Source organism: Pezoporus occidentalis, unplaced genomic scaffold, assembly GCF_034315485.1.
Source record: "Pezoporus occidentalis ecotype Australia unplaced genomic scaffold, CSIRO_AGI_Poc_V1 ctg270, whole genome shotgun sequence".
Classification (NCBI taxonomy): Eukaryota; Metazoa; Chordata; class Aves; order Psittaciformes; family Psittacidae; genus Pezoporus; species Pezoporus occidentalis.
This window is the reverse complement of record NW_026914612.1, coordinates 105,260-128,292: the sequence shown is the minus strand read 5'-3', so window position 1 is coordinate 128,292 and position 23,033 is coordinate 105,260. Positions and strand designations below refer to the sequence as shown.

At 42.9% G+C, this 23,033-nt stretch overlaps 1 protein-coding gene across 4 annotated transcripts in view; it reads right to left on the bottom strand.

Annotated features, from left to right (window-relative positions):
* Window positions 1-23,033, bottom strand: part of SFMBT2 (Scm like with four mbt domains 2) — a 107,572-nt gene that overhangs the window by 1,720 nt on the left and 82,819 nt on the right. For all 4 annotated transcript variants that reach the window (XM_062624750.1, XM_062624749.1, XM_062624748.1 and 1 more), the window contains 8 exons: window positions 21,807-21,849; window positions 21,184-21,254; window positions 19,863-20,002; window positions 12,050-12,159; window positions 4,294-4,469; window positions 3,109-3,281; window positions 1,082-1,330; window positions 803-931 (listed from right to left, as the gene is read on the bottom strand). In XM_062624750.1, the coding sequence (XP_062480734.1) occupies window positions 803-931; window positions 1,082-1,330; window positions 3,109-3,281; window positions 4,294-4,469; window positions 12,050-12,159; window positions 19,863-20,002; window positions 21,184-21,254; window positions 21,807-21,849 (1,091 nt within the window). The remainder of the gene's footprint in view (window positions 1-802; window positions 932-1,081; window positions 1,331-3,108; window positions 3,282-4,293; window positions 4,470-12,049; window positions 12,160-19,862; window positions 20,003-21,183; window positions 21,255-21,806; window positions 21,850-23,033) is intronic.

The window sequence follows — 23,033 nt, the reverse complement described above, 5'->3', positions numbered from 1 at the left end:
ACTCATGGTGAAGAATCAAAAGTAGTTCAATGTGCAGTTCGCCATACCAGTGACTGCCACTGGCTATGGCCTAATTAAGCACTCTTGCTTCATTCTAACTGTGATTTCTTAGCATTTCCCTTTACTTTCACAGTGGCTGTCACTCATTAACCAAAGAATGGCTGTTTCTACATAAATATTACATGTTCCCACTGATTTGAGATGAAGAACATTGGCTCCTGCTCCTGAAAATCTATCTGCTTACTGGGGAGATGCCTGGCATCTCCTAAAACTAGGTCACCCAAGGGCCTGACTGCCACATCTTCAGGGGGATGTGGATGGGAAGCAGGCATCTACATCCTCAAATTATTTAGGTGTTAGTGACAAAACTCAGGCAGCCAGTTGTGGCTTCAAGTAGAAGTTTTCTGCTGCCCAGGCTGATGTTTTTACAGAGGGTGGAATCTATGAGGACAGGGGAGACAGCTTGCTATGTACCAGATACCCACTAACTGCTTCTACACTGAGATGCCCACCTATGTGACACCAGGATGGCACTATGGACCTTGGCATGAACTAGAAAGGTCTAAACCTTCTGCTTTTCACAAGGAATCAAGCTATGGGGTTTTTGGTCTGAGTATCAGGCAAGGCTCTGACTCAAGCTTCTAATGGTTTCCATGCCTTGCCAACTTGGCCTGATGGGATCTAAAGTCTGCTCATAATCTCTTTGTCAAAGCCCCAAGCCCAGCTACCAAAGTGGTACATGATGCTCTGTTTTTGTGATGGGAATAGACACCACAAAGAGGTGAGTTATGAAGACTTCTACCTGCTCCTGAAATATTTTGGCAAGGGGTGCACAGTCCGTCAGTTTAATAAACCTCACGACATCAGTCACAGTCCACTCCAATGGATTACTGTCCAGGATGAGCTTCTCCTCCTCTTCTTGCTTAATTTCCTATAAAGAAAATCAAAAGGCCTCATAAAGAAAACTACCTTGTGTAGTACCAGGGCAAGGATGCCCTCCTCAGATGAGGAAGGCTTGGCACTGAAGATTGATTTAGGAAGAACGCTGCTATTGCGAGTGAAAGCCTATGGACATACTCACTTCCTTGACCTGAGTACACTTCTCTGCCTCACTGTAGGAATGGGGTTGTGGTCTCCGGCTCCGTCGGGCTCTCTCCATGGGAGGAGGTCTGTCTGACTCAGTACTGCTCCTTAAGGTGACTGCTCGCCTGGGTCTGGTGGAGGGGACCTCAGCGGAGGAGGTATCTGTCTGGTCATCCCGGAGCTCTGAGCTGGTTTCCTCACTTCCTGTCTCATCCTCCATCACATCTGGCTCGTCATCTTCACTCTCCTGCACAAGAACCATCAGAGAAACAGGATCCAGGCTCAGAGATTAATGCAGCAGCAAATCAAAAGGCACTAGGTCAAACTGCATGTCCATCCCCATGCTGGTCCAGGGTAACATTTATTTTAACTGAATTAACTTATTTTCATTGCAGTGCTAAGTAGGTTAGCCCTCAATTTAGATTTGTAGAAGAAAAAAAATGCATGATGGGCAAATCATTCATCTGTTTCTAACAAAAGGTCAACAGCAATAACTCATCTGGCATCAACTGTTCCTACATTGGGCTGGTATCTCAAATTGTGGCACTGAAGATGGGCATGAAAAGGGGAAATGGAAAATACTAAAAGGATAAAATGAAACTCAGGATGCTTGAGATTATGTAAAATCAGAAATAAGCTTGAATTTAAACCTCCACCTTGCTTCAGGTGTCATGGGTGTCACTGGTACAGGAAGGCAAGAAATCTGGGCGCCTTTTAAAAATATCTAAGATGTACAAGTGCATATTTGTCCTTGACTCCTTATCTGGCATTTCTGTGAAGAGGATTTCACCTAGATTTCCCTACTTTCAGCCCAACACTTAACTGCTGAAGGTTAAGCACAAATTTAAATCTAAGGGATATTGTACTAGATTCTTGTTATTTCTGTCACACAGAGCCTGCAAGCACACACCAACCAATGGAAACTGCATATTTGAACTTTGTATACATATATTTGAAATTTATATTTATGTGTATACATATGTATATATATAATTGTTCAAATGGTTTCAACAGCTTAGCTCTAATCAAAGCATAAGCATGTATCCAAGCCATATCCTTAGGTCTTAAGTGGAAAAGCAACTGTAGACAAAGTTATTTTGGCTGAAAGGTTGAAAAACTTGGCTAATGGTTGATTTAGGCTTAACATGAGTTAAAAATCTTTTGAAGCAGATATAATCTAAGGAAATCAAGCAGAACTACACCTAAATGCGGATCAAGTCATGAAGATGCAAGCAATCAACTGAAAACTAACTAAAATATTCCCCTCCAGCTGAAGTAGAGGGAATTTAAGTAAATCAGTTTTATTTCACATTGCACAAAGCAGCCATCACTGGCACTCAGCTGAGGAAGGGAAACCACACATAAATGTTGTCATTACTATCATGGGAAAATCACTCAGGAACTGTACACATAGAACTAGGTCTGCTCCATGCTGTATCTGGACACAAATCACTGCTGAAGCTAGGACATACCACACAGCATACTGGAAAGACTGAGGCCTCAATTACTATGTATTTGGGACACAAACTATTTGCTTGTGTTCTAAAGCTTCTCAAACATCTACTGGTTGATGTTGTGAGTCAAAAATACCATGAATGGTTAATGAATAAAATAAAAGCCCTTGAAACCACGAGTTATTATTATTTATTATAATCCTTAGAGATCTTGGACATGGATCACAGACGTTCGCTCTGTGCACAGCACAGGCTCATCTGCCTGCCTACAGGCTTACAAGCAAGGAAAAGAAAACAAAGATATAATATTAGGCAGCATGTTAGCTAGTGAGCCTTATGAAGGTGGGAGCAAAGCCTCTAATTGCTAACTCTAGCGTGGACAAGGGTAAAAGTCCCCAAAATGTCCCAATAAAAGAAGACTGGCTTTAGAAGAACAGAACAGCAAGGAAGGATTCAAATGTGAACTGAAAGTGTTAAGGTTTGCTAAGAAGCTCCCCAAAAGCAGGATGCAGATGGGGAGACAAAAAAGCACTAAGGGTCTATTGTTGATTTATCCCAGTGCAATACATACTTCTGCAGAGCCCACAGCATTCAAATCAACAGCTGACGACCTCCTTTTCTTCTGCACAAAGATGGATTTCCGCCTTTTCCTGCGTCTGGCTGGCTTGACGTGTCCGCTTTTCATGTTGTTATTTTCTCCTATTGGTGGCTTAATGATTCTTTTCCTCTTCCCATAGTAATAAGCTGGAGAGATGGAGCACAATACCCATTAAAAACTTTAACACCAAGAGAAGGAAACTTCAGCTTGCTTCTTGCTACTGATTCAGTACTGCACTTCTAGGAGCGCTTTTACAAGGGACTTTAAAAGACACTGATTTGGAAAAAATATCCAGTTTAAATATGTCATCTTGGACTAGCACAGACAGCTACAGCTCTTGTGTGTACAGATTTATTGATAATGAGTTGTTCAGAGTTCAACAATAGGTACTTAGGCAAAGCTTCCATTAAGCCGAGCAGTGATCTGGAGGGAGAGAGGCCAACATGCTTCAGATTTGATCCAATGTACTTCTGCATGAGTTATATGCTACATACACTTTCAGTTGCTAATGTTTTCAGCAGAGAGTGGATCGTATTAGTTTCTTGCAACCTTTGTGGAAGAAAGACAGCACTTACACAACTTTCTTGACCTGTTTTGGAATCAATAATACCAGTAACATTGACAACAAAAAGCTGTTGAACACATGCCTAGCTTCAGCCTTCCTGAATAGGCAGGAATATGTTTAAATATTACAGACCCTGAGAAGAGAGTCAGTGCTTCCAAATCCCTTCCAGCACCTCAGCATCATGATACTGGCTTGTGCTGCTGTGTATGCCAGAAATTATTCACTGAGTAGGACAGGATTCATCTCACCTAACAAAGCTGTCTCAGAGGTAGTTTAAATCTCAGCTGCAGCTTCCTTTTATGTGCTCCTTATATTAACTTTACATGTGAAGAAAAGGCAAAACTTCCAAAAATAATTACTTTCAAACAGATGTATTAGGATGAAGTGAGATGGAGATGCCTATTTCTTTGTACATAATATTAAGGGAGCTTATGGTGGCCTGGTCAGGATTAAGTAACTGCTCTTAGACGAGATGAATCCTACTCAGTATTAATGTTATTACACAAATCCTGTTCTCCATCACTATCTGGTGCAGAGTCTTCCACTGCTCTAACTCCCAGGTAGCAATGGGAAGCCTTTTGGCCAATACTCACTGTACTTAGTTTTAGTATGAATGGAGCAGTTCTCTGGGCAGACTTCAGCCACCAGCATAGGACTGAACAAATTGGGGCAGCACTCCAACTTTGCACAGACTCTTCTGCAGAAATCTGCCACCTGATCCGACGTCCTCACAATCTTAACAGTTGCCCTGTATGTCTTCCCTCTGTACCTAGAAAAGAGTACAAGACAGCCTCATGTCACCAACCAAGTGATGTCCTTCGATGCTACGGACCAGACTCCTCTGTTAGGGAGATACCTTTCCTAATGATGTTTGGAGTGCCTCCCCTAGGAAGGCAGGATAGGTCCAATTGTTTTAGTGGCTCCATTTCAGATGGACTTGAGGAAGGAAACGCAGGGTGAAATGAATCAGACGTGTGGACATGATTTGTTAAGGAATGCATACGCAGATTGAATATATCTGTAGATGGGATGGAAAAAAAAACACAGTAGGCTTGGTGAGGACACTACACAGGACAGCAAGTCTATATTATGAAAGGATGTTAAGTTTTACAGAGAGACATGTAGTCTCTCTTCATATAATGACTTGTGATGAGAAGCTTATATGCCTTGCAGAGCCCTCTGGTCACCACCCTGTGGGCAGGCTGCAACTGAAGACCCCTTCTATAAGCCCCCGATACACCTCTATCCTTCTCCATTGCCATCTTTCTTGAGGCAGCTCTCACTTCACATTCCAGCTCACAACAAGCCCCCACTTTCATTGTGCCAACTGTGGTTACTGGGATACATACAATGGGAAGAAGTATCTGAGTGAAACTGCACTGTCTGCCATACTGGGACCAGATGGCTTCACCAGTATGTGATGTGGGCATTACAGAACCCGAGGAACCTACCAGGAGTCTCTTGGTTAGCTGGCTGCAGCAACAGGCCCTAAAAACTGATTCCTACAGGGAGTGCTTAGAGCAGAAACTGCACTGAAATGTTTGCCTTAAATTTGTTATCCATGTGCTACTAAAACATTTATTTCACTGTTTTATATGAAGTGTTTCTGAGCAATAAATGGCTAAGAAAGACACAGTTACATTCCTGCTGGAATACGTTGTAGATGTGAACTCTGAAAAACCAATTATCCCTATAATTTATTAAACAGCAGCACCAAGCTATTGTAAACAGTGAGATAAGGTTGTTAAAACATCTCTTACACATCTTAGGGAACATAACACAAGAGGCAGTCATGCAAGAGCCTGGTACTAAGGCATTATAAATGTGCTTAGGTGAGAGAAAAGTAACAGACACAAAAGAGGAAGAGACAGTGGAAGAAAGATTACTGGATGGGAGGCAATGAAAGACAAAGATCCCTTCATGACAGTCATCAGGAACAATGAGTAAAAGCATTTGTAAGTGTATTAAGACATTTCCCTAGCAGGGAATCAGCTGCTGATAGTCAGATATGGAAGAGGAAGAGGAGAAGGTGGAACAAAGGAGATGTGGCTGAAGAACTAAAATACTCGGTATATGTCCGGACCCTATTCCCTCTCTGGAAGTTTTAATGAGCACAAAGCAACTGAGAAACCACATTTTGCTGCATTCCCTCCCAAAAGCTCTTTCCTGGTGTACAGGGAAAGGGTTTCCAATGGCGGTATATGAAGTGTTATGAAGTGTTATGAAGGGGTATCCAAATGGAACTTGGGTCTGAGGAGAGCCTAGATCAATCATTCTCAAGTCACAAAAGACTTGATCCAAACTGTTACCTCAACACAAAACTCTTTCATAACCTAAACCAGCATTTCTGCAAGGCACCAGGCTCTAACAGCCCATGCGGTGCACAACCAAGGACCCCAGGTCATGGAGACAATGCTGGATTCATTCACCTGAATGAATGAATAACTTAATAAGCCAACACTTCATGCACCCCAACAGACCTGGACAGATGATGTAAAATGGAAAAAGTGTTCCTTCCACGTACAGAGAACTGTTATCCCAGCTTCCCTACAAAATAACTTCATAGGCAAACTAGCTAAAGAGGGTTTGGCAATATACCTAATATCAAAAGAACAAATTCCGTGGGCATTTAAATATATACTTCTAAACTTTTTATATTTCTTTTCAGTGTGTTTGAAGAGATTCCTGCCCTTATTACTTCTACAGGAGCCATTAAATTTAATGACAGCCTAGATCATTAGGTCAGTAAGTCTGACTCCTGTGACAGGCTGCAGTTTCAGTGTCTTACCTTCACCTGAACCCCAACAACACATTGGTTGGACTAAAGCATCACTTCCTCCCCTTGAGGGTCTCCACACTGGAAGAATCTTGGCAGCAGGAGCACCTGTACCTCTACCTCATGAGCCTGGGCCTCATTTTATGCCTGGATGTGTCTGTATTTAAGTTATTTATTTGTCCTTGTTCTGACTTTCACCACCAGGATGAAAAGACTGCATCTGGTTGTTTCCCTGCAAAAGTGCTGTATTCAGCTCCTCTCTTGATCTTCCTTCTTATAAGCTAAGAAGCTGCCTGATGGGTATTATTCAAGGATGACTGACTTTTTCTGTGTGCTTCCTATTGTGTTGGCTGCCCAGAAAGGACCCACTGAACTAAACTTCCTGGTGAAAGAAAAAGATGAAACGAGAAAAATTAATAACTGACTGATTTCAGCCTGGTTTGAACGTAACACACATTGTAATTAACAGAATGAACGTCAAAATGGGAATCAACATGACTGTAGCAATCAGTCTCAATAAACCAAGGTGTTAGTACTGGCTGCAGTAATATTTTTCACATGGTTTTGGCCTTGGCAGCACCTCTTTCAACAATAAACCAGGTTCTAGTAATATTTTCCATATTCCTCACATACTAAAGATTTTTAATACAAACACCACCAACTGTAATCTGAGGGGTTCTAGGACAGCCATGTGGCAAGAGCTCCTTTGGATATAATCAGAAAACCCTATTTCATTAGCATCGCTCAAAGAATTACCAATTACTGACACTCCTATTGATGCTTTCTATCTTCCCAACCACTTGTGAGCATTCACAGCATGGCAGCATAACATTTCCAGATTTCTTAGAAATCACTGTTCTTTTAACAAAGATTTTCCAGCTGAAGCAAAAGAAATATTTCTTTCCTCTCCACTTCCTTCCCCTCAGATACCCAAAACTGAGGAAACCCTTATGGCTGAAACTATTTCCATGAGAAACATCCTCAGAATATTGCTGATCCATGAGCAACAATATTAAGCTAATAGTACTTAGCTGGCAATATCATTCTTCTGTTGAAGCTCCCTTTGGTAATAAAAGAGATTGTGAGAACAAAATGCCTTCTAGGAAGGCTCTATTTAGGGATTGTGTGATGACAGCCTAAAATCTTGTGCTGAAGACACTTCAAACAGCAAGAACATTGAGACTACCCTCATTTTAAAAGTCTCCTCATAAGGATACAGCCCACAGTTCTGATAATCTTTAAGACTAGTTTCAGCTCAGTAGCTAAAAACCCTGAATTTCCTTCTGGGGAACCAAAACTTCTATATATTCTTGTGCAAGAAATTTCTGGTTTGTCTTATTAGCCTGAAGTCTGCCAAACATGAGAAATTATCTTCCTCCAAATCATCCAGTGACATTCTGTGCTTTTGAAGACAGGACTCAGAAAGAGACCTAGAATTGTTCTGGTTGTAAGGACAAGTCTCCTGCTGACTATGGAAAAAAAAAGGGTTTAAGTCATTCCACAAGGTTATAATGACTTCTATCTCCAGTATTTGGCACAGAAGACCACCAGTCCACACTACTTCATCTCTGCAGTGCCTCAAGAAGTACGTGGCAGAGCTGATGTGGAATAAAAACCAGATCAGGAGGAGCACCATTTTTATCTGGCTGCCACCTGGACTTCATATCATTTGGGTTCAATTGTCCAGTCAAGTTTTGCATCACCACATATGTTCAATCCACATATCCACAGCTTGGTTATAATGACTTACGGGAGACAGTGTCAAAAGCATTGCCAAAGTCAGCATAAATAACTTCCATGGTTTCTCCTTCAACCACCAAACCAGTTATCACAGTTAACACCAGGCACAACTTGCCCTTCATAAATCCACGCTGATTTTTGCCAGTCATATATTGGTCCTGCATGTTCCTGGAAATGTCTTCCAGGAGGATTTGCCTCATAAACTTTCCAGGAACATTAGGCTGACAGCTTGTAGTAACTTTGATTCTCCTTCTTGCCCTTCTTGAGATGAAGGTGTGATTTTTGCCTTTTTCCAGACATCAGGAAACTTCCCTGATTATCAACAACTTTCAAACATGACAGCCTTGCAATGACACTGGGCAGTTCTCTCAATGGGAGCTGGCTGCATCCCATCTGGTTCCACACTTGTGCATATCCAGTTTGCTTATAGTGTTTGTAGTTTCTTTTCCATTTACTGTGGGTAACACTTCACTCCCTCAAACAGTAACAGGGACCTGGGAGTCCTGAGAGCAACCACTGATAGCAAAGAACACTTTGAACACCTCAGCATCATCTATCGTAAGTGAAAGGCTTCTAAAGCATCCACAGTGAACAGACTTTCTTTGATATGCAGCCTCATAAATAAGCAATAGTGTCTGTGATGGGGTGGTAAACAGTCCTAGAGTTCAGATACTTGACTTAGAATTAGGCAACTCTCAAGATTTCACCTAATGAAGGAGTGCAGGAATACTCATCTTTCTTAATTTGATCAAACGGGCTTTATAGAAGACCCAGAAGGTAAGTCTCTGCACACACCAGTCCTGCTCATGTCCAAAGTCCTGCAAAAACAGGTAAGTTCAAATAGCCCACTTACAGCCCTCAGAAACTAAAATCCTTAATAAAGTCCCTCAGGCACTTCATGTAAAATTGGGAAGCAAAATCTAGATGTAGGCACTTAAAGCATCAAAACTATAACGGTTGAATGCCTACAGCTGCGGTTGACCCTCATGAGAATTCAGAGGATCGGGCCCGACATTTCTAACTCATCATCACCAATAAATCAGGTTTGACTACTTTCACAGAGCACCAGCAGCACTGATGGGAAGCGACTGCCATCACACATTGAAGAAAAATCTCTTCAGACAATCTAAATTGTTTGTCTTCTTTGCAAGGCTAGCATAACTGGTTCTGCGCTGGTCACTCCTGAGAGCAGAGTAAACTAAGTGCAGGTTGCCCTAGGACGGAGGTAATGCATTCCTGGCACTGCATACTTTGGCGTTTGGGCTGATGGGAAAACCAGCCTTCTCTTCACCATCCTCCTCCCTCTCCTTTTTGCTCTACCCTCCTGCTGCCATCACCGCAAACAAACAACAACATTGTCAAGATCCAAAGAGTTGTCAGTTTACATCAGAAGGAAGGCGGCGACACGACATGTCACATTACAGCACAGACGCTCCAGCTGGCTGTAGAGCTGTCATCATTAGCAGCAAGACACCATTGGGAGATGGTGTAGTTGCAAGTCGGTGTAGACAGGCGTTTGCTCATTACAGGTCTCTGATTGAGATTCCGGAGCACGACTGACTGTCATACCTGATGTAACGTGTCAGGTGTCATTTGTGCATCTCATTTCACGACCATGTTTTCTTTTCTGCTTCTGTGCAACTAAATGCAATTAAACCTCTCATATGCTTCTTGATGAAGCAACTCAAGCAAACTCGGGAAGGAAAAAAGAAGAAAGTCCAAGGGTAGTCAGACAGTCTTAGAGCATGTCAACCCTCTGTTACCCACTCTTTAAAGTGCTCAAACTACCCATAGGCAAGCTGGTATGACCACCAAGCTCTGTCCCAGCTCGGAGCCTGTGATGATTTATTCCATGGTTTGATGAAGTTGAAAGATGCTGCTTGATGAAGTTGAAAGATCCTGCTTGATTCACTAAAGAGCTGAGGTTGTTACCTCCTGGGGCAGCCATCATACAGCAACACCTACACAACATGAGACTGAACAACATAAAACACAAAACCTCCTTGCTAGAAAGCAATAACACGCTTTCACTTGGCAGGCTATATAGATCTAAGTTATATCCCAGCAGGCTGGCTGCCCTGTTAAATAGATGGGAGGAGGAAACAGATACAAGAAGCATCCTGGAAGGAAGTAACAGAGATGGAGGTGCTCATTAGTATGATTAGCACAGCAAGAAACAGTGAGGGAGGGCAAGAAACGATGTGATACAAATAAGTGACAGTCTCTAGGAGCGCACGTGCTCATAACTAAGTTGGTCTTCCTTGCGTAAGCACACCCAGAGTCAACAGGCTGCCTAGGATTGCAGTAGATTGGGTTGTAGACATAGCAGACTATCAAGGACAAGACACCCCTGCACCTGAAGGTCAGTTAAACGTTTTCATTAGAAACAAGGATTAAAGCAGCCTTAAGAATCAGACTGCTGCTTTCGCACAAGGCAGATCCCCACACTCAAATGAGAAATCCCAACAAAGTCCTATTGTGGATACTGCTAACAGAAAAACTGCCCATACGCTCAATTCTTTGCAAGATAGGCTATCAAGATGGGGCACTACAACTTGGTTTCACAGCTGCTAAGTACCTGTAGGAGTGCATTATCTGACGTTTGCTAGTACAAGGTGTGGAATCAATGAAAATGAGGTCACAGACTATGATATTTAATGTGTCACAGACACATTAAAAATGAATGTTTCATTTTTAGAATGAAAATCTGCATGTGCAAGGATGACTTTCAGGTTTCCATCCGCACAATTCCAATTGACAAACACAAAACCAGGACTCTCCACATGGGTGAAAGCAGCAAATTAAAACCAGGATTTTCTAGCAGCTTTTCATTTCTATTTGCAATCCTCCTTTAGAAAAGCAGTTTTGAGTACACAGAACAAAAGGTTCTCAATTCTCTCCCTCAACCACAGCACACATGAACCTTCTGCAATATCTGCATGGCCAAGAGCACGTACAATAGCAATCAACAGTGCCATATTTGACAGCCAATCATTTCCAATAACTAAAGAGAAAATTGCTTTTCTTTGAAAAGGAGTATCAGAGTTCAGTACAAAGGGTGAGATTCACTGCATTTAACTACAGTACTCAGAAAGTCAATGTGACCAAGTCAGTCAAAGAAGATAGCTGTCTTCAAAGAACTGTTTGTTGACATCCATCTCGGAAGTGGGAAGAATTGCTCTTTGGAGGGACTTTTGAGAGTGCTTAGGTGAGACTCCCCTTTCAGAGAGACAATGGCTGTTGAAATACATCCTAAGTGTAGTGCCCATTACATAAAGGGGGAGATTTTAAAGTTGGAAGGGGAAATTGAGTATTTTATGGATACACAGGTTTTTAAGGTGCTGTTTAGATGAGAATTGAAGCATATATTCTGGAAAGGCCCCAGATTTTGACATGAAACTCAGATCTCTTCTTATTTTGTCCTAACACTCTCCTGCTCAAAAACGTGTCCTTGCTGTTTTGTTTGCACTTATTTTTGTTCTCACCAGGTTTCTGTGCATTAAAATGACAGGTTCTTTATGAAAAGAAGTAATACTCCTACATTTAGAAAGCCAGGAATTGAGTTAATTCAATAGTAGCCAAGCTTATAGGAACAGCTTATAAAATTCAGGACTCCACTGAAGGAAAATGACATTTTCCATCAAAATCTGGATGGCTGCTTGGAGAAAGACAAGAAAACTGAACCATTCAGGTGAGTATTTCATTGAAGTTGCTAGAGAATGAGCCAAATAATTCAATGAAGCAAAATGATAATTAGAAAAGTAGAAATCTGACAATAGGAAAAAAAAAATCTCTTTCTCTCCCAAATAAAAGAGCACACACTGAAGACTTACTTTGCTTTAAGTGTTTCCTCTTGGAAATTCCACTGAGGGTCTTCCACTAGCTGCAGTTCTCGTAAAACACTCCCTGGCTTGTAAGCTGCATTGATCACCATGCTGAGAACCTATTAAAGAGACAAAACAGACAACGCTGATGGGTTTAAAAGGAGTCCCTGACCACAGTGAATAGGAAACCAGGTGCTGCACAGGCAGGAGCAGCTTACAGGTGCCTATTTTGGTCCAAGACTGCACAGGGTAAGTTTCAGATGCAATTACAGGAGGTCCCAGATTCGATGAATGTACCAAGCCTATTGTAGATGACACATTGGCCTGGTATGGTGACTGTATTAAATGCTGCTACCCAACTCCCAAAGTGTCATGTTAATCAATTTTTCTTTGAGACAGACCCTCACACTCAAAGGAGATTCCATTCACTGTGTCCACAGTTGCTCAATTTAATAGAAAATGAAAATACTTCTGATGGCTCAACCAGCTACAGTCGTGTACCATTACACACGGAACGCCAAAAGGGGAATTCACATACTTGAGGCCAGCAATATGTGTCTTAAGTGTCTGAGTGCTGCGTGCCTTGACTGTATTAGCAGAATATTAATGAAGTCTGCACAAAAAGAGTTTGCAGGAGGTGTGCCTGAAACCCAGTGTGGGTCCACTCTTTACAACAAAACACATGTGCCAATCCATTTAATCCAAAGACTCTGAGAATAAAACCAATTCCTGCTGTTGGCTAAGGGAATCCAAGCTTTAGCAGTCTACACTTGGCCTACGGAGATAAATACAAGAAAAACAAATCTCTTAACAGCACCAGACCATGTGTTTGAACACTCTGCATTGTATGCACATGAATGACCCCACAGTGAGTCTGAATTGGTTTTGACATAATTTAGCTCTTTACCTAACGCCTGTTCTTAATTCTCTGTGGGCCTGCAAATGATTCCAGCATGATGAGTGTTCAGTTTCCCCAGCACCCATGAATATGGTTCATCAGAGATTAAAAACTAACTAGGTCATACTGCAAAATGCAATGTGCTTTGAGTGGGTTCTGCTTGTTGTTGGGGTTTTGGGGGAGTTTTAGGTTTGGGCTTTTTTAATGCTTTTTCTTTCCTGAGTTGTTGGTTTTGGGGTTTTTGTTCTGTTTTTAAATCCAGCAACCTGAGGATTCACTCACATTTTGAAAACCTTGGATAATTAATCATTTTCAGGCAAAGGCTTCACGTAATGCTGCACAGTACCATGGAAAACAGCAGTGGCTTGAGTTGTTTAGCTAGGTTATTTATTAGAAGCAAATTTTGACTTATCATTGGGCCCTTGAAAACATTACTCAAACCATGCTTCAAAAAAGTACAATTAGAGACACCTAAAGCAACGGCCAATAATAGCACCAATGTCTTATGCAGCTCTGATCATCTGTACATCTCAGAGCATTGTAAGAGGAATGGCAGGAGCACACTCCCTGTCTCACATATGGGGAACCTACCACGCAGATTTACCCACAGCTTTCCAGCTGGTTCCCATCTCCTCACACAACTAGTTACTAAGTCATACAGATTCCCAAGAGAACAAAAGAAAGCTGAGTGAGCCCATCCAGTTGCTAATCTGCATATTTTCTTGCCAGCCTCTCACCATAAAAACTGATGGACACTGGCTTCTGACACAGAGACCCTGAGACTCAATGTAAGGAAGCCAAAGGTGGGTTTTCAAAACACAAGTGCCTGGGTAGCTCCCACATGCATTCACAACTTATCAGATGTGTTCCCCTCTTGACCAGCAAATCCAGGGAGTTATTTAATGCCTATGTAGGAGCTTGCTGGGAAAGGTCTCCTTAAGCATGCTTCTAAAACCGCCCTACTTGCTGGTGGGGAAGCTGTTTGTTTCCCACCAACAGTGCTGTCCTGCTCCTTTATCAGGGTGATGGCGTTTGTAGTCGTCAGAACAGTTGGGAAATGAGCAAGAAAATAAAACCCAACCCTGTAAATAACTGCGTGACCACGTCTGGATGTTATCCCAGACACCTAATCAACTCCAGGCCTGGACACTAACAATACTAGGACTTTTCTCCAAGCTGGCTTGCCATCAGCAGGACTCTGTAAACTTCGAATCCAAGTTTTAAAGAGTGTTTTGTAAGAGTAAACATTTCCCTTTTAGGGAAAATAAATTAATTTTTTTTTAAAACCTCTGGTTTTTACTCTTCTTGCATCTCAAACAAGTCATTGGACTTGGCATTTTAACCCACAGCAGAAGTCCATCAACATCTTAACACTGTTGCCTTTAAAGATTATCACTTTATATTTCACACTATTAAACACTAGGGAGAAAAAAGAACACTGGTTCTTGTGGGAAAATTACCTTGATTAAAGCAAAACCAGTGAAGAAACCTAGACTGGTTTCCAACTTCCTCTGGAGATGGGAAGTTACTTCACCAGATCAGGCTGGTCGTATTATGATCTGACTCACAGAGTTCCTTTCATCTGGAGTGTGACCAGCCTGAGATTTTGGCAGTTTATTTCATCCCTCTCAATCAAGAGTGGTTTGGGTGCATCCAGCAGTGCCCTGGAGCAGGGGGGTGAATTAGATTACACCAGTCTTTGCTGTTATGCATCTGTGAAGTTTTATTTTGATGCTGCTGAGTTCATAGGTTGGAGTCATAAGCATGATCACACAGCACCACTACAAGCCTCCACCCAACCATACAGGCCCCCTGACATCTTAACTATGAAGTTTTCCACATCACAGATTCACAAATGCCCTTTTCTGAGCATGTCTAAATGTGCCTGATCCATTGGGCAGTTCACCACCTTTCTTCTCATCATAGCTTCTTGGTATTCACCCATTTCCCATCCTTCCACCCTTCTTCATTAATAGTCCCAACCTTGGATGAAGCTTTTTCAGGAGGTATAACTGAGAATACGCAGTTCAAAATACTAACATAGAATCACAGAATGGTTTGGGTTAGAAAAGACCTTAAGATCATCCAGTTCCAACCCCCTGCCATGGGCAGGGACACCTCACATTACACCATGTCACCCAAAGCTCTGTCCAGCCTGGCCTTGAACACTGCCAGGGATGGAGCATTTACCACTTCTTCGGGTAACCTGTGCCAGTGCCTCACCACCCTCACAGTAAAGAACTACTTCCTTGTATCTCCTCCTGTTCAGGAGCCCAATGATCAGTATCTTCATGAGGAGAAACTCAATTTTCCTCCTATATCTGAGATATGAGCCCACATTTCCTACCTAGCAGGAGAAACCCTAACTAGCCTCAAGCAGGAGAGTAAACAAATTATTTTACTTGGAATAACGACACATCTGTGGGACAGAAAGAGAAGGGAAAAGAGTTCTTTGGGATTCTTGCATTAAATGATTCACGATCTAAAAGTGAGCTTTTATCACAGTCAAGGTTGTAGCGCTTAACTCTTGACGTGCTTATGACAGTCCATGGCACTTCAAAAACACATATGTCCAGATGTAAGTTGGAGGAACTACTACAGATGAGCTGAAGTCCACAGAGCAGTCTAGGGGAGGATTTTAATGAGCCCTCTTGCTGAAATGCAGTTTATCTCTCCAGACAGTAGAGGTTTCTGCCATTCCAACACCATATCTGATCACTAATGATCAGCCCGGCTCAGACACCTAAAGCTTCATGCAAGCTACTTAATTTTCTGAGCACCATGATTTAATTATGCCAATTTCTCCGAAGAAGTCCTGCTGTGCCCCAAAAAATTCCAGCTGCCGATTGCAATAGCTCCTTGACAAATGCTGGCTGATTTCTCCTCTTTGCATCAGCTGGATAGTCACATTACCTCTAAGTCCATTTTCTCTTTAAAAAGAGAAAGAGAAAAGTGTCTTAAAAATAGTAAGAGCAATAGGCAATGAGGTTAATTAATCTTGACAGCACATTTCCCCAAGATCTAGTGGGTTATAAATCATCTGAAGTCTCAAAAAGACATCTCATTTTGTTTTACAATGTTGCCGTGGTAAGTTGTTGGCATAGACTGAAGAACTGCTCACAAGTACTTTGTAGATATTCTGACCAAAGAACTAAATCTAAAGCTGACAATCTGTTCATTTTAATTCAACTTAAAGCTAGCATTACTTACATAACTACTACAGGGTCACTATTTTTCAGCCTAGATGCAGCTTTTGGATGGCAATATTTGATGTCTCCACTCTATCTGGCTGCAAGTTTCAACTTCTGTTCCAAACAAGCACCTCAGGAATGAGATAAACTTTGCAGCTGATGTTAAACAAGAGGCATTACCATCTCACTTGCCTCCTGGGGTGAAAGAAACCATAATAAGCCACTGGTCCCAGCAGAAACTTGGGTTGGCACCAGGAATAATGAACAGCTAGGCTTTAAAAAGAAGTTTGGCACTAGATAGCGGAAGAGTTACTTGTCACTTGCCTAAAGCTTGGCATGGATGCAAGGATTCAAACACACAGAACCAAAATCAGTATTCTTGATCATACTTCTAAATAAGTTGCAATTGCTCTCAAGATTTTGCTTGGAGTCTTGCTCAAGGGCTGCTCTTCCTGAAGGTACCCTAGCAGCTTCCCCCTGCAGAGCTCATAACCTCTGAATCCAACACTCAGACAAAGCAATGGGGCAGAAATCAGGGGGATGCAGTAACAATGCAGAACTCAAGTGCCTGTTCAGTTGGAAAGGAGGTGCTGCACAAAAGCAAACCCATCTGTGTAGTCTCCCTCCCGATACCCCAGGTGAGAACAGCCCACACTACTCAAATGGAAGGTGGTGCTCCTACTCCACACTACAATGGTATCTCCAGAAGCAAGCAGTACTGATCCACAGCTATCTCACTATTAGCATGCAGGTGAGTAGCATCAGTTTATGAGGAGCTGGATCCAGAATGATGCTTCACTGCATCAATGATGGAGGTAAGGAAGGACAAGACGCTGGGGGAAAAGAGGGCTGAGGAGCATCATGAACCACAGTTGCACTGCACTTTTTGATACAACCCCCATGGTCGAGTGTGGAGGAAGGCAGAGGATGCACCCAGACCCCCTCAATCTAGACAGCAGCAAGGTCTCCCATCACCTGGTGCTAGCGGGGAGATGACATATCCTCTTGTTTTAGGTAATCCAGGCTGGGGAATGGGGCAGGAGTTGGTTGTTCCAGCTGGTTTTAGTCTGGGGCTTCCGTAAGAGCCAAACACAGCAGCATCTCCATCACAGAGATTGCTGCTCACTGTGAACTGGCTGCTGACTGGCAGAGATTTTTAACTAGAGCATCTCTAAAGGCAGTGAGTTATGGCTGGAGACCATAATTTGAAAGGGTGATTTAAAACCGGGTGATTTAAAAAGCTCTCACTGAACGCTATTGACTCCACTCTTCCTTCATAGTTGTTTTGTCTTTCTAACCCTCCCCTGTGTGTTGTCAAGGGAAAGCCCATGTATAATTTATCTATTCCATAAAAGTTATGCTGATGTATGATTTACAATGACCTGCAATTCTATACAGTGAGAGAGCGATCATTATAATGCATTTGCATTCCTGGGGCCACATCAACAGTGGGTGTAAAGCAAGACAAAGGCATCAAGCTCAGCACCAAGACTCATTTGGAGGGATGGAGACCCTTGTGAGCCCTTCAGCCATGTAAAGCCTTGTGGCTGTGGTCTTGGGCTGGAGGAGATATCTCCTGCACTATTCTCACCACACACCTTTGCAGTGCTTTTGGGTGCTCTGGCAGATGCTAAAGATCACCATCTCAGTGTAGGGATGTCTTCTCTGCCTCTTCTTGCCTCTTTCACATGCTAGGTACCCTTATCCTCTCTGAGCTGCTGACACCTCTCATTTTGGCAATAGCAGATAGAAACCACATGTATCTTCCCTACAGCAACATCCCGAATGTCTTCTCTTCACCTTTTTTAGAACTTGGACTTGGTCCCCATGGCCAGGATGAGCTTGAATTCATCTTTAAAACAGCACTGACCAATGCTGGGCCACTGCCATTGTCCTGCTCCTTGGGAAGTCATTCACGTCTCCAAAAGCAAGATGCCCATGTCTCGTTGACACTATTGCTCCTTCAGTAAGCAATTCTGTAAGGAGGCACAGCATGAGAAAATAGGATTTCTGCAGGAAACTCAGACTGGTTTCCACAGTTGTTCCCATTCTTAAGGAATCTGGAGAAGTCGGTGCTATCCTACGAAGCACAGCACTAAGATTCTAGGGGAGAACCTGGCACTGCTTATGTTTTCACAACCCAAATTCCAGGAAGAAAGGAGGAAGAAACATTAGCATAAGTATTGACTGTGCAAGCCTCCTGTTTCCCCCATGTTGCTTCTTCATTGCCTGTTTTTCAAGGAGCAGCAGATTGCTAATGCTCCCCATCAGCAAGCTGCTATGGACTTGCTTTCAAATTTGGCAGCTATCAACTTCTGTTCTGCAATCATTTTATCCTGCTTTCTGCTGAGGGCTATTTTTGACTTGTTTCTTTGAGACCCAAGTGTCCCACCTGCACAAGCAGCTGGATTAGGCTCTCTCCATGGCCCAGCTTTCAACTATGTGAGACAGCCAGCAGTGCTGTTGTATAAAGCAGTGCATGCAGGTGATGAGAAGGGAATGGGGACACAGGCGTCACTACAGGACAGAGGCGTTTTCCAAAGTGGGGAGTGATTTGGGAGGAATCTCAGCTTTCAGGTGTTTCTGTTAAGGGCTGGGATTTGTCTCCTTTCAGACAACTGAGGACATCCGGAGCTGGGCACTGAGGGTCTTGCAAATACATAAGATTCGTAAAAATCACAGAATGTTTTGGGTTGGAAGGACCTTAAAGCTCATTCAGTTCCAAACCTGCCACAGGCAGGGACACCTTCCACTAGAGCAGCTTGCTCCAAGCCCCTGTGTCCAACCTGGCCTTGAACACTGCGAGGGATGGGGCAGCCACAGCTTCTCTGGGCAACTTCTTCCAGGGCCTCACCACCCTCAAATAGACACCTAGAAATTCCTGTGCTTTTCCACCAAGGGTAGATGGAGCTCAACTATGCTCCTGCATGCACATCAAGTGAAGTTCATATAGGTACAGACCTGGAAGTTGAAAGTTCTACATTTCTAGAAGACCCAAGTCAAACTGCAATGGTGTCCAAGGCACCAACGGCACCCTGCTTATTCAACAGTACCACACTGCTGTCCTCTGCCACCTGCAGTCACCTTGGCTTGCATTTGTACAGGAACTGTAATCTTTGTGGAAAACATTTATTCATTTTTTTCAAAGAAGTTAGCTTTATTCTAAGGCCACAGCAAGTGCTCAACACTCTGGCTTCATCCCAAAGCAAGCACTGATTGGGTCAGGACGAAGAGAAGAGACGGTGGTACTCTGCCATCCCTGCTGTGTGGAATTAACCTATCCATATTAAGCAAAAGCTGGGCACACCACAGCTTCCACTCATCACAACACACACACCTCTGCTTGGCTTTCTGTCCTGATCTCAATGGTTTGGGCCCCACCAGACCACTTTCATATATACAGAGGTGTCATCCACACTGGATCTGCTGGCCCAACAGCATCATGGATGGCAACAACCACAGAGGTCAGCTTTAGGGACAGCTCCAACAGAACATGAATTCTCTTGCACACAGTTAGACAAAACTTGCTCCCAACCAACAGAACTCCCCATGTCTCAAAAAATGTCACCTCTCCCATTAAAAGTCACAATGCACGTATGACCCTCTTGCAGTTTTGAGTTACGGAAACCACTACAGAGCTCTGGGACAATTTTAGGTGCATTGCTCTCAAATTCTGGGGCTGGCAACCCATGCTTTCCCCCTGAAATCCCCCCAAAAGAGAGCTGAGCCATACCTCTTTGAGGACCAGCACACACTTGCCAGGCCCGACAGACTGAGGTAGCTCTGCTATTCTGCCTTTGTTTAAATATGGACCTGAGAAGCAGCGGTGGTTGATGTAGAGCTGGGGGCAGCAGTATCTCCCATTGATGGTGCCTGCAAGGAGAAAGTAGCATTGATGTGCATGTAGCACTTCTGTACAATATATCAAGGGCCCTTCTTCTTCCTCCTAGATGTGGTAAGGAGGAAAGAAGAGTAAAGGAGGCACAAAATGTCTTCCTTGAGATAGAAGGTAGAGAAGCCTCTGCTCCTTGAATCCATCCAACACAGCAAAGTCAAGTGCTTTTAATAGCAAACGATTTGGCTGCACACCCTACTGAAAGGAGACTCAGGAAAGGATTTAATTCATAACATGACCCGAGGCTCTTTCATAACTCACGCTGCAGATGGGTGTGAGCGACTCAGTTGCAACTTGCCAGAAAGGGAATGTATTAACTTCTTCTCACAGATACAGAATCAACTCAGGGAGAAAATTCAAGTGGAGAGTTCTACAAACCCCTCTTCAGCTACTGTCCAACACAGTGAGCACTGTGGTGCCCTTCCGTGACCCTACATGAGGTCTACAGAACAGTTTTCTTTGTCTGGGCTAATTACTCTAGGCTCCTTTATAGCCCATGGAGGGAAGTGGGTACATCTCAATGCAGCTCATCTACCATCCAAGTGGTTATCCACTTTTTGGTTATCATACCCAAAAAGAGCCCATTTCTCCCCATTTGGTTGTAATGGGGCCCTGGGATGTTGGCTCAGATGTCAATGTGTGTCCTGCAGTCTGCTGGAATAAAGTGAGTTAAGTCCTGATGAGTCTAAGCAATTAAATAGATGAACACTGCACTCCCAGAGCCTCCTGCCATTGCTAAAAGGGAGAGAAATCTGCCTTTAGCAAAAGGACCAGCCACGCCACAGTGTCTTGATGCTAACACAGGGACCCATTAAGTCCTGGTGTAAGCATTTTCATTGATGCCAATTAAAAAAGCACATCCATCTCCACCAGGGCTTCATTAGCCTGGCCTTAACATCATTAGGTGAAATGGGTAAGCTGCAGGGGAACTCAGCCCCAGCAAGACACAGCATTCACATGTGGAGGACAACACCCTCACATGCTGTATGTCAGAGACTCCTTGCAGTGTTGGTGGGTCCACACCACTCCTACACCCCTGAGGATGTGGTTCCACCTCCAAACCCATATGACACAGTCACTCCCTTTTTGGGGTCATCCGCCCCCCATAGAAGCAATAGGTCCTTGAAATAAAGATCTTGCCAGTGCTGAGCAGCCTTACCTGTGGTGTCTGGCTGGGGAACCGGGCAGAGGTCATGAGGTATTTTCTCAACAGGCACTGTGGATGGTAACCTGTCAAACAGCAGTTTGGTGTATTTAATAGTAGCAGACAAGACAAAGGGGCAGAACCAGTATTCAAGGCTGGACAGAGATGCAACAGCACCTGCCTGGGCTGAGGAATGGAGATACCACAAATACAACCTCATTTCCACATGTTTTATCATAGCCCAGAGCCTGCATATTACAAAAGAAAGAGCCAGATCCACACCTCCTCCAAAGGTATACTCTGGTCTGTAAGCTTTAGCCCAAATATTCACACTTAATTCCCTTAAATTCTTGTTTCTAGCAAGTGCAAGGGCTAGATAGGGAAATGCCTTCCTGGTACATGTCCGTCTTCCATAAGCATCCCTTACTGGCCATCAGACACTGGCTATGCAGTTCCAACTGGTAACAAACACCTATTATAAAGACTTTCTAATATGCTCACAAATATTTCAAAGTATCCTCTTGTCGATTCTGCTGCAGTATCAGGGCAGTAGTTACCAAAGTCACTCTATGTATTACCTCCCCTGGAAGACCTGACGCATCCCTGTAGAAATATCACCTTAAATAACAAAAACTTACTGCTTTTCTGGTTGCACAACTGCAATTCTTCTCTTCCTTCTCACTGCAAAAATGAAGCAAGGAAGAAAAAAAAGCACACATTTTTACCCTTCTGTCCTATAAAGTGTACCCATAACACATAAAAAGTTGTATTAATGCACTGACTATAAAATGACTTGTAACACAATGAAATGGTACTTAATTACTATAGCCATCTTTTCTTGGTATTTTTTTAAGTCACTACATCATTAAAACCTACTTTAAAGATCTAATAATACATTTAATCCTTCCTCTGGAATGCTAATATTGTGCTTTATGGGATCAGTGTAGAAAAAAAAAATTAAGATAAAAACACAAATATCTTTTCCTACAGAAACACATATGGGTAAGATTACATTTTACAAGCATGATTACCTCCAGCATCATTTATCCCTAGCTATAAATTGCGATAAGGCTGCATAATGTTGCCATAGCAGTATTCTCCCAAATTAGGCCGCGGCTGCTGATTTTTAACTTAAGCATATTTAACTCTTCAAAAGGGTTGACACATTTTAAAATTTGCCTTTCAGATGTTAATTAATATAAACAGTGAGGGTAATTTTTCATCTGGTGGCTTGAGACTGGAGTTGGATAACTTCTGTGAGGAGAAGAACAGCACCAAGCTACTGAGCGCACAAGAACAGCCTTCAAATGCAAATGGAAAGGGAAGAAATTCATCTTAATATACACTGAAGGCAGGACAAAACACTACAAGGCTTAATTATGCTGGGAGAGATGTAAATTGAATACTAAGGAAATCTCTGAGCTGATAAGGGCACTGAAATAACTGGGTAGATACCCTGAGCAGGAGCAGAAACTCCCCTGCAGGAGGTCAGCAAACATCTCTCAATTTAGATGGAGCAGATCCCGTTTTGGAGAGGAAGCAACTGGATGGTCTCTTTATGTCCATTCCACCCTATAGTTCATGGGGGTTTTCCCAATTTGAGGTTCTATGTCCCTAATTCACTCAGCTACACAAGCGAACTTGGGTCAGCACAACAAAACCTGGTTTCACTCTGACAAATCCATCACAAACCCACAACCCGCAATCTCAATTCACATAACAGTGCAATCTCAAACCACGTAACAGCCTTTCCTGGTGCAAACAACCCCATCTTTTAGAGGAACTGATCACACAGACAAGTACAAATCACATAATACCAGTGCTGCAGAGCCTAGCCACTAATTAGATTTATTGCTCTTTACTTA